Below are 13,197 nucleotides of genomic sequence, written 5' to 3' on the forward strand. Positions count from 1 at the left end.
ACACAATGAGGGTGACAAGCACAGAGAATTCTCTCAGCGTCCCCCATTTCTGAAGTGCTTGAGCCTGAATTAGGACAGACACCGCCTGAGACGTTTGTGACGGCTGTGCACTTAAGAAATCTTTTATGTTATGTCTAATTATCAATACATGGACAATGAATTTCAAATAAAGGCCTAATAAAATTTCATATTTAAATAGAATAGAATATAAACATGGATTAGGTCAATTTTATATCAATGTGCCAACATATTTACAATATCATATACAGTTAGGCTAATGAAATATTAGATGTGAGAATAATTTGACATGGTTACTGTTCCTGAGTGGATCGCAGAAGTGGTCATTCCAAAAAATGCCATCATCTTGGATGGATAGTGGGTATTTTTGGTTTTCAAACATATTTTAGTGAATTTTGAGTAATTGTGCACATCTTATTTATTTTGAAGAAGTCTCTTATCCTCACCAAAGCTGCATTTATTTGATCACAAAATACAGTAAAACAGTATTATTGTGAAATATTATTACAATTTTAAAAAAATTGTTTTCTGCATAAATATTTTAAAGTGTAATTTTTTTTTTTCCTGTGATTGCAAAGCTGAATTTTCAGCAGCCAATCTGCTGTGTCACATGATTCTTCAGAAATCATTCTGATATGTGGATTTGCTGCTCAAGAAACCATTATCAATGTTGAAAACAGTTGTGCTGCTTAGTATTTTTGTGTAAACTGACACTTTTTTCAGGATTAATTGATGAATAGAAAGTTCAAAAGAACAGCAAATATACATCTTTTGTAGCATTTTAAATGTCTTCACTTCACTTTTGATCAAATAATTGCATGCTTGCTGAATAAAAGGACTAATTTATTATAAAAAAAAAAAAATTAATTAATAAAATAAATCTGACCCCAAACCTTTGAATATAGGCTATATTTGAAAATTAGTGTCTTAATGTCGTCCTTTCAGTATCAATCTTGTATGTGAAAAAAGTAAACTTCTCCTCACTGTGGTTTAGGATGGAAAACCACCACAGGGTAAAGCAGGGCTGTTCGAGAACATTACACACACACACCCTGCTTCACATAAATACATACACAGGTGAGAGATAAGAACTTTCAACACAATGCGATTTTATTCTCGGCAGTGCACACAACACCTAATCAATGAAACACTTCACAAGAACCCAAACTCTGCAAACACTCGCACTTAAATAAGTGCTTTGACCCACTTTCACGGTTTTTCAACTTTAGCGCCACAACAAGAAACTCAACATGTTTTCAGACCTTTATTACTATGAATAATGTGTGAATGCTTTGCGTTTCAGTCGTTTGCAGGCCCCGGTTATATATGGCTGCAGAAATGGCGTTTGCTGGCGTTGTAAAATATTGATATGTTACAGGTACATGTAGGCCTGACTGCAGGTGACGTTTTATGAGATGTTCACTTTGCACACTACATCAGTCATGCAGGTTGAGGAGCTGTATAGCGTAAAGGTGGACTGCATGTGTGTGTGCAGCTGCCGGTTTAAAAGGGTTTGTAGGGGAATTTCCCTCTTTTCCCTTTGTGAGAAACAAAAGTGTTCAATTCAGGGTCCGTCTTATCATATATCCTGTCGGGCTTCTGTACGGAGGGAGGAAATCACACACACACACACACACACACACATTAAAACGAGGGAGGAATTCACCAAGAATGAATTTAGCCCAATAATAGCATTGTTTTTGATTCACTAAGGGAATTATGCAAATTAGGCGATGGTGCAAACACACTGAACGCACAAATCCCCATCTTACATGTTGGTTGTGAATGCTAGGTTGTGGAGGATCCAGCAAACCACTTTGTTCTGGTGTACTTTACAGGGATTGTGCAGCATCACTCCACCACTGCAATCTAGACACCTGAATTGGCTCTTTAAAATGCCAAAAGTGTGTTTGACTGCATCGCACATCTGGATCATCAGCAGAAATAGCACTCTCCCCCATCATTTCATGAATTATTGCTGCCATTATCATTAGAAAATGTACACAAACATTTCTTTTGAAATAAATTACAGGCAAACAACGCACTCTTAATATAGACACAATATGCAGTAGGCCACATTTGCATAGAAAGGAGTCATATTTAAACAGAACATAACTGAAGTAGACAATGCAGTGCTATTGTGCTGAAAAGGAATTCGCTCCCACTTTTGAATCGGAGAACTTGAAACCAAAGTCCTCAGAGTGAAAAATTAAAATTCTGTTATAATTTACTCATATGTCGTTCCAAGGCTGAATGACTTTCGTTCTTCTGTGGAACATTTTTTGTTTTGTTCCCAATATTCTTCAAAATATCTGTTGTTAGTCAAATAGTTTTGGGTGTGTATGTGTGTGTGTTTATATATATATATTAGGGCTGTCATGCGATTAATTTGAAATCCTTAACGCGTTAAAATAATTTAATGCATATTTAACGCAAAAAATTACGGAAGCATGTGAAATTGCGTCATAATGTAGTTTACGTCACGCAGTTAGATGATCTTAAAGTCCATGCTGATTATATCAGAAATGGCAGAGAGAATTATTCATTCCAGTGTCTGTTTCGCTTTAAAACACGAACTCTGTCATATTCTGTCATTGTATCTGAAGAGCGCGAGCCCTCCCGCATCGCGCTGTTCCTGTCTGAACGGAACGTTGAAGCATCCCACCACTGTATAGCCAGATGATATGAAAACTATGTTTCTTGGCTGGATAAAGCAAATCAGCTTCTTGCTATGAAAGTTTTGATGGATGAGGATTGCAATCAAAGTAAAGACGATTGAAGTGACAGTTGTACATTAAGCACGCGTGAGTCCGTTATATTGATGGGCAAACAAATCATGTATGAGCACTCTCGATGCACTGATCGCACATTGTATTTATGCACAGTCACATTTCAGTACATTCATGTTGTTTTCACACACATTCAGGATAATGTTTGGATTTGTCCTGTGTATGTTGCTGTGTACTTCGTATATATGCAGGTCAAGGTGGTTGGTTTAGGTTTTTTGGAGTCTCCATGTGGTCCTGTGGCCTGTTGCATGAAGCTAGTTAAACAAACTCTGAGTTTCAGTGTAGGTTTAGAGTTGACAAATCCAGATAAATCCAACCTGGTTTAGATCAGGATCAGCTTTTGCACAATTCTCGGTATAAACTTTCTCTGTCAACTCCGATTTAATCCAGAGTTTGCAATTAACTCTGAAGCGTGTGCACCTGAAAGTATGACACATGCGACAAACAGCCAATCACAAAGAACCTGCAGAGCGTCCGTTTGATTCACTTCTCGCGAGAGAGCCACGCAATTCACGTCTCTTCTGATGATTAAGTGATGGTTTTGAAAAATATCATGAAATTAAATGCATTTACAAGGCAGGAATTAACACTGCTGAAGTGAAAGTTTGAGAAGGCAGCTGAAAGAAAATATCTGACTATATCAATGCATGTGAATCAAAGAAATATGCCTAATAATTTATAATATAATAATTTATATTAGTTTCACAAAGAGCTCAAATTAATACACATAAGCTTAATTTGTTTAAAAGCTTTATATACTTGTATAATACAATGCTTGTATTATATTTATATCAATTTAAAAGCAAAGTTTAATATTAATTCAATTATTATAATAATTATATGAATTATACATAATTCATATAATATAAATATAATAAATAATTAGCAGCAAAAGATTAGCAATTTTGTCTCTAAAATGTTTTCACTATAAACTGGTTTAATTTGGAGCGAGAGATACAAGGGGAGTGGCGTTATTGCATCAGATACATGTCACTTTACTCAGAGCTGATTGGTCCAGTTTTGGTTTGCGATCTCTAACCCAGAATAAAACCTGCTCCGGAGCAGGTTAGCCGTGTAGCGTAAGTTACCATAGCAGTGAAACCCGCTAAAAACCAATCCACCTTCATAAGCCCGAAAAAAACAGAGTTTGCTCAAACTAATCTTGAACTTACCTGGGTAGAAACTGAAACCGGCTTTGTGCAACAGGCCACTGTTCAGTATCACAACTTGACTTGTCTAAGATGTAAACAAGCTCTTTGCTGTTGCACATACTATACACTGTGAATTCTGAAACGTTGTTTTGCTGTGATTTTTTTTTTTTTTTTTTTTTTATGGGTGCTTTGGTGCCTACATAAATGTATGAATTATATAAAATAATATCATTAGGTTATTTGGTGTCGTTTTTTGGAAAGACATCTAAATTTACCTTGAAAAAAGCTGAAAAATACAGTTTTGTGAGAATCACACTTCAATCTGATGGTTTACTTTGCTGTTTATAGGCAATGATGGCAAAATGGACATGTTAAACAAGATAAATGGTGTATGCTTAATTTCACGATAAGTGTGTGATTAATCGTGATTAATTGTGATTAAAAATATTAATCTATTGACAGCCCTAATATATATATATATATATATATATATATATATATATATTTCTGGCATGACAACTCTCAGAGTGTTTGGCATGGTAATGGGTATAACAGTGTTGATATGTTTGGTCTTGGCGGAATAGATCTGCAATACTGTTGCTGCTGAGCAAGTAAGACATGCTGCTGCTGTATAATATAGCGTACATGAATAACCCATAGCATATCTATACAGGTGGAGCTGGGGAAGGTGGAGGGTTTCTGAAAGCGTGCTGCACTGCTAAGGCAAATGCTACCCAAGTATATAGTATATAGCAGGAACCAATCAGCTGTGCCCTATAGATAAAAATGTGATTACAAGCAGGTTGAGTTGAAGGACCTATTAGCCTGCGCCATCTAGAGTTTCATGACAGAACTGTGTATATGTACAGCAGTGCAGAAACAGTCTTCACAATATGTAATGCTAAAAAGCAATTCGGTATGACTGGATGAGCCACATTTAAAGCCACTGTAAAATATTTATGCACATCTGTTGAATTTTATAATAATGCGGCAAGTTGAAACATTACTTGGAAACTATAAACAACCATAAAGAATGGCATCAAAACTAAATCACTCCCATTATAATCAACAAAACTGTTTGCATTCATCATTTGGTTGGGTGTGTATGTGTACCTGAAACCAGGTTAGTTAAGTTTCTGTCTATTTCATTGTCTTTGTCTCCCTTCTTTCTGTCTCTGATTAGCTCCACGTCGAGTTCAGAGGTCATCTCGCTCTCCCAGTCTTGCCATGCTTTCTTTCCTTTCATTCTTTCTATTCTTCTTCAGCTACAAGACTTATCAGCACAACTAAAATCACGTAATATTACTCACTTATGCCCATTTAGCCTGTGAAGGTGTCGACATTTTAGAAATACAGCTTGGCTCAAGCTGTTTAGCACACTTATTCTTCACCTTGTGACTCAAACACTCCCCGTGGCACATGTGTGTGTGTTTTTGTACCAGCTCGTCTGCAAAGGCAGTTCCTCACACCTGATGGGAGTAATTGGGCTCTTAAAAAGGCACAGAGGGGCTCCTTAACCCCAAAGCAGACTCGAGAGCCGTCCCTCTGGTATTTGACCCTTCAAACTTTTGGGAGAGCAGAGAAAGAGAGAGAAAATGGGCCTGAAACTTAGAAGGGAGAGTGAGATAAGAGGAAAAACCTTACCTGATTTCAAGTCGCCCCTGGATTTGAATGTATCATGTCACGTCTGCATGCTTGTATTGTAAAGAGCTTAACAGATTAGAATGGGAGAGATAAGTTTAGTCGCAACGCACTGCTCGCTTGCAGTGTACAGTATTAGTTCATAAAGGTGTGATTACTTACATTTACCATTGCTAATTTCACAGGCAAAATCCAATAATTTCAATAGGAATCTGCACAATCTGGAGTTTTGAGTGAGGGCGAAAAAATTCCCATGCAGATTTCGCTTTTGTTCAAGTTGGTCACATGAATTTGCCACACTGACCAACAGAGATCTGCTTGGTTTGATAGTGACTTCTGTGTAAGCTGTGCTCCACACATCGCTACACTATTGACATGGACAGTCAACCTATTTTTTCTGCTGAATTTCACCAAAATTCCTCTTATGTCACTGCACCTTTATTCAACATAACAGATGGTTTTCCAGCAAGGTGTCAGTATGACATCAGTTAGGCTGGGCGCCTGTGCGATTGATGAATGTTGCTATGACACGTCCTGATTTTGCAGAGTTAAGGGCTGTTCACATGTTGCATTTTTTGCTCGTTCAATTTGTTATTTTAAATGTAGACACTCAAATAGAGAGCGACACTGTCATGACACGGTGCACTCATTTATTCCAGGCACATGTACACCGCAGCGAAATGGAAAAATCTCAACTTTTCGGAATGCCGCAAGCACATTGCAGGTCATGTGACAAGAACCAACCAATTAGCTTCGCCCTTTCCATAACAACCAAGATGGACGAACAGCTGGTCATAGTTGTACAGGGCGGGTTTTTTATTTCTCATCTCCATAAATATATCTAGTAGTAGAGCTAATGCAAGGGCTGGAAATCCATTTATCCTTTGCTGAAACTTCCTCGTCAAAACTTCTTGGCTCATGATTGCTTATCAACGGCAGACATCAAGTTCCCGAACGCTTTGGAAATAAGGAGAAAGTGGCACGGCTGACGTTTTCCACACGTTTTTAGACATGATGTGAACAGCCCCTTACACGCATTTCTGGTTCAACATATTTTGTTGATCCTGGAACAACATTCCTGTCCAAAAATTTAATCCTAATCATATCATTACCCCTAAACCTAACCCTACCCATAAGTTATCCCTAAAATCAGCGTGAAATGATAGGTGAATAACACTGATGCAGGAGCACCTAATCTTGGTTGTAAGCTTAAACTTGACATAAACTGTAAACTTGTCCCTCAAATCTGATTGGTTGATTGGAATGTTGTTCCAGGATCAACAAAGATGTTGATCCAGGAACATGCTGTACTTCTGCGTGAGGAAGAAAAAGTTCCCCATGCAGATTTCATTCTTGTTCAAGTTGGTCGCAAGAATTTGCCACATTGACCAACAGAAAGCTCCTTGGTTGACTTATTTGTGAGTGGTGCTTCATACATTGCTACACCATTGGACGGACAGTCAAGTCAAGGCACCTTTATTTATATAGCGCTTTATACAATACAGACTGTTTCACAGCAACTTTACAGTGATAAAAGGACAATGATTTAATGATGCGAACAGAGTTCATTTCAGCTGTAAAGAAGCTCTAAAAAGAAAATAGTGTCATTGTTCAGGTGAAGTCAGTTATCAAATAGGTCATCAATTATTAAATTAGTTAATTTCATCTATAAAGCAGTTTTCCAGCAAGGTGTCACTATGACATCAGTTAGGCTGGGTGCCTGTGTGGTTGCCTGAATGTTGCTATGTAGTTGCTTGGGTGTTCTGATTGCTATCCTTTCATGTAAGTCTGATTTGCCTATTTAACCTGTTCTATCATCCGCCATGTGCAAATCATTTGATCTTATTTAGTCTGAAAACTAAAAGCACACCTCTCCTCAGAAAGCCACAGCCAATTTAAGTTATGATTTGTTTGTAGCACATGAACATGCCAAAGTTGAATACTTAGGGTTAGAGGTTTGTTCAAATGCCATAGCAAACACCACTAATTTATACATAGGTTATATTTCTCTTATTACGATGTGTGTAAATCACTGTTGCACCTGGAGAAACAGTGTTTGCAAACCCTTTTACAGCCCCAATACCTCCACCTCTCCTCAGAGAAACCTGTTTCTCATCGTTTAATAAAGCGTGAGTGATACCTGGAGTTAGTCTGTTTAGACAGATGAGTTCACCCTTACTTGAATATGTATATTTGTGAATGAATGGGCTTGTGTTCAGTGTACCGTATTGTTCTTTTCAACGTTTCATTAGATTTCAGTGACAGCTGGAAATTTGCATAATATCATCGGGAGTCTTTACAGGTAAACGACAGCACCAGAATTTCTGGGTACGACTTTAGAACATCGTTTCAGCTCTCCAAAACAACATACAGAAACGCATAAATTATTATTATTCTTTTTTCATATATATATATATTTTTTTTTTTTATATTTATATGTGTAATGCAAAGAAATGAGATGTATTGAAACCTAAAAAACAATTTGAAATTGCCCATTTTTATCTGGGGATACTGTAACATTTTGTAACAACTCCTTTATCTTGATTTAAATCCTTGTTCATTTGTGGTACTTGAAATGTGTACATGGGTGAATTATTCTTAGTGTTGTTCAGCTTTCTGTATTTGACCGCAGTAGATGTGAACGTGTCCCTAACCAGCTTTAACAAACTTCACACGTGTGTCTTGCTCTCTCACAGCCAACACCGCTTCTGAAACAGTAATTTATCAAGTACATAAAGAAATCACCATTATAAGACATTATAACACTTCCCCATTCACAGGTACCCATTTGAAGATTGTTTTTTTTAACACATGATCAACACCAATGCATTATACTTGGTTAAGGTGTAACCATTCATAACTGGGTAGTAAACATATAAAATTGACATACTCATTAAAAACTATTTTAAAAAAACATTTTTACTACTTTGTTTAAAATTATTATGCATACAACTTTCAAGAGCCCATATTAATTGGTAGGCCACATGCAGTACTTGTGTGTTTAAAAATCATTTGCCACAATGTAGGACTGTTAGTAAAGGCAAAAGTTGATTACAAATGGTGACCAGTCGCAGAATTAAGATATGTTTTTACTTTCCCTTATATATTTATATATCTACTTTCCCGTATATATTTATATACAGTTGCAAGAAAAAGTATGTGAACCACTTGCAGAATCTGTGAAAATGTGAATAATTTTAACAAAATAAAGGCGATAATACAAAATGCATGTTATTTTTTATTTAATACTCTCCTGAGTAAGAGATTTTACATAAAAGATGTTTATATATAATCCACAAGACAAAAAATAGCTGTATTTATTAAAATAACCCCATTCGTAAGTGTGATGATGCATTAATAGACAGGGGGTGAAAACATTTGGAATTTGAAGATCAAGGTAAATTGTATTTAATTTGTCTTCCGGGAAACATGAAAGTATCTTCTGTTGCTTCCAAAGAGCAGTACTAAATGAAGAAAATGTATATTTAAACAAAATAAGAAAAATTTGGACATCTTCATCCTGTTCAAAAGTTTTCACCCCCGATTCTTAATGCATTGTGTTTCCTTCTGGAGCATCAGTGAATGTTTGAACCTTTTTTATTAGTTGTGCTTGAGTCCCTCAGTTGTCCTCAGTGTGAAAAGATGGATCTCAGAATCATTCAGTCACTGCTGGAAAGGGTTCAAATATGCAAGAGATGGTGGAAAACTGAAGAATCTGCAGGACCTGGAGATTTTTTTCTGAAGAACAGAGCTCAGTTTAACTGCTCAGAACAAACAAGAGACTCATGAACAACCATCACAAAACAAAAAAAACAGTCGTAGATCATCCAGGTAACCATACACAGTATTAAGAACCAGTGGTTCACATACTTATGAATGGGGTTATTTTAATAAATTCAGCTATTTTTTTGTCTTGTGGATTATATGTAAACATCTTTTATGTAAAATATCTTACTCAGGAGAGTACTAAATAAAAAATAACATGCATTTTGTATTATCTCCTTTATTTTGTTAAAATTATTCACATTTTCACAGATTCTGCAAGTGGTTCACATACTTTTTCTTGCAACTGTACATTTCAACCTAAAATATTGATATTGATAGTTTTGGAATTTTATTGCATTATTTATAAAAAGATGTTATGCATTTCAGTGTTTAAAGCATAGTGAATGGCTTTTTAATTTTAAGGCATTATGAATAGCATTATAGGGCATTTATGGATATGGGCTCCCAGAAAAGTGTTATCAAGAAAAATTATCACTTAAGCCATATGATTTGTAAATTGCAGCATTTAGAGTTCAGCAGAATTAGTTTTCTGTCCTAAGCTGATCACAGCACAGTTTTTACTCCGAATTCCACATATATTTATTCACCTTCTTGCTCATATTATCTCTCCAATCTGTATTTTGTGAGTTTGTGTAAAATAAACAGAATTGAGGGCTCATGTACACATAATGACCTGTTATTAAAAGCGTGTGTGTGCATGTGTGCGCATGTGTGTATTTGAGAGGTGCAAACACACACAAATGTACAGACATACAATCATTAACAAGCATTCCTACCTGAAAAATGTTTACAAAATCCTTTTAGGATGAATTTTTCACAAAAACATTGTACTGTAAGAAACAATGCAATTTTGTGAAAAGAAAAAAAAACAACACAAAATTAAATATTTGATTGCAAAATTATTTGAACTGACTATGAAACTCCTTTGTCTTGATTTAAATCTGTATATATGTTCCAAATACAGCCCACTGTGAGTGTTAATGTGCTGGAATATAATCACTCTGGAGTTCAGGTCTAACATGGGCCCAGAGACAGATTTATTAGCATGGATTCACGCTACTTGTGTGGATATTCCGTTTCTGTCTTAATCGCTCACGGCACACTTGATATTTGGTTTCAACTTCATAGAGCTGAAGCAAACATTTACACAGAGTTTCTGTTTTCAAAGAGAGACTCCACAGTTTTCAGTGGCATTTCTCACTTTTGCTGGGTAATATATCAACAAAAGAGCGCCGTAAATCTCATGAGAGAACAGCGTCCGCTCTCCTTCCGGTCATTTCCTGACATCCTGTCTCACTTTGCCTCTCTCAGTCTCTCCATCTCTCTCTCCATTTCCCTTGACAAGTAACCAGACACCCCAAACTCTACTTCCCTAGTAGTGTCAGGTTAACCAAAGTTAATCAACGTGAGCCTCTGAGACTTCACACAGAATTGAAGACATCTTCAATGTTTAAATCCACCCTTTCGATATATAACAATGTGAGCAGAGAGGAAAAAAATAGATTCAACTACAGATAAAGTAAATATTTCCGATAGTCCACTTTAGACATTCTACTTTGCAACTACATATCAACTAACTCATTAATTTGCAACTACATGTCAACAAACTCTCGTTATTAGTAGACTGTTAGGGTTAAGGCTAGGGTTAGTAGAATAAGTTGACATATATTTGAAAAGTTACAAGTTGTAGTCAGTAGAATGATGGGGGACCATCAAATCAAAGTGTTAGAATTGATGCATATAAGCAGATATTAAGCAGACAGACTACTAATATTCTGACTGGTAGTTGACATGTAGTTGCAAAGTTACTTATAGTTAGTAGAATGTCTAAAATGGACTATTGAAATTAAGTGTTACCTATATTTTTTGCCACTAACTTTTGTGGATTTTCTTTTTCATTTCCTACCCCAAGACATAACAAATTATAAACAGCATTATCATGGGTTTGATGGTCCAATTTAGATGCTATCATGGGGTCGATGGTCCAAATTCTTGTAACTACATGTCAAGTTATTCTACTAACCATAACCCTAACAGTCTACTAATACTCTAATGAGAGTTGCAAAGTTATTTATAATTAGTAGAGTGTCTAAAGTGTACCATCACAATAAATTGTTACGTCATATTTTCCTAGCTGCTCCTTTATATGACGTCTGTTATATTACGTCTCTTATCATTATAGTTGACTGTCACTGTCTGCAGATGTTTTAATGACAGCACCCTTTAAAATGCATTGTGTTTCTCTGTCTCCAGGTAATGGACAACATGGGCAATGTGAAGTTCTGTCTGGATGGGGCTCTGGAAGCCAGTGGGAGTTGGCTCAAATATGTGCGCACAGCTCCTTCCCATGAAGAGCACAACCTGGTCATGTGCCACATCAGCGAAGATCAGGTGAGCTGTTAGCACACTCCGTCACTGTCAGTCTGTCATGTCTCTTTCCTGTCATCCCTGCTCTCTGATTGGTTGTCTACTCCCTAAAGCTGTTGTATAGACTGTTTCTGGTGAGCAATGCACAATGCGAAAAGTGCATTTTCCTACATTAATTGTATTTGTTAATTCAGTAGTTATTATACACACTGATTTGAAATAATTTTGACAATTGTTATTTTTCAATAATTGTGACAATTTAGATTATTTTAAGTAATACGATCTGAGAGGTCGTGCCATGACTATATTATATATCAATGCAGCTCAATCTAAAGCGCTGACATAATCTTATTAAATATACCTAAAATATTAAAACAGCATGGATGCATTGAATTGATTACATTTTTTTTTTTTTTTACAAATTTACAAAAAAAAAATATTTCAAATAAATGTTTTCTATTCATAAAAGAAACACATATAATGATTTCTACAAAAAAGTAAACAGCAACTGTTTTCAACATTGATAATAATAACAAAGGCTTCTTGAGCAGCAAATCAGCATATTAGAATGATTTCAGAAGGATCATGTGACACTGAAGACTAAAAGTGATGGCTACTGAAAATTTTCTCTTCCAGGAATTAATTACATTTTCTTTTTTTTTCTTTTTTTTTTTAATTAGAAAACAGTTCTTTTTAAAATTATAATAATATTTCATAATATTACTGTTTTTACTGTATTGTGATTAAACAAATGCCACCGCCTTGAGCATAAGAGACTTCTTTCAAAAACATAAAAAAAAAAAAAAAAAATCTTACCAAACCAAACAAAAAGTTTTGAATGGTAATATGTCTGTAAAGTTTAATTGACCAATCAGCATCTAAGGCCAAAACTATCCGTTTATAAATCAGTTTATGATGTACATGACTAATATGTCAGTACAACAATGCATCAATTCTAGAATTGCAGCAGAGCGTTTACTGCAGTCATAAATGTACGCAGGTTGTCAATATGTATTGCAGGAGCACAGTTTATTATCACGTGCTTATTTTGGTAGTTGTTATTAAAATAGAGGTATCATATAATAGGATATGATACAGTTTAGTATGAGTATGAGCCTATTTTGAGAGTACTAGCAGACAATCCCCATCAAGAACATCCTGTGAGAAGCTTGAAGAGACAGCGAGCACTGTCACATGTTACTGTCAGGAAGATGTGGACAGGACCTGCTGCTGTCAAGATGTCACCACTTAGACAATAGATAAAAACAACCTATTGTTTGATGAAGGCTGTTCCCTGTCTTTGTCAGAGGAAGTGACTCAGAAGTCATTTACAAGAATCACGTACAAAGCGAGTTTGGACACTCCTGAATCTTGCAATCCACTGTCTTCAATTATTTGCTTCCTTTGAAAAGACATGCAGTTGTCTGTTTAAGATAAGATATCTG

At 35.9% G+C, this 13,197-nt stretch overlaps 1 protein-coding gene across 8 annotated transcripts in view; it reads left to right on the forward strand.

The window, feature by feature from the left end:
• prdm16 (PR domain containing 16) overlaps positions 1–13,197 on the forward strand; it is a 256,289-nt gene that overhangs the window by 210,518 nt on the left and 32,574 nt on the right. For all 8 annotated transcript variants that reach the window (XM_051904337.1, XM_051904344.1, XM_051904338.1 and 5 more), the window contains exon 4: positions 11,639–11,776. In XM_051904337.1, the coding sequence (XP_051760297.1) occupies positions 11,639–11,776 (138 nt within the window). The remainder of the gene's footprint in view (positions 1–11,638; positions 11,777–13,197) is intronic.

This window comes from Ctenopharyngodon idella, chromosome 8 (genome assembly GCF_019924925.1).
Source record: "Ctenopharyngodon idella isolate HZGC_01 chromosome 8, HZGC01, whole genome shotgun sequence".
Lineage (NCBI taxonomy): Eukaryota > Metazoa > Chordata > Actinopteri > Cypriniformes > Xenocyprididae > Ctenopharyngodon > Ctenopharyngodon idella.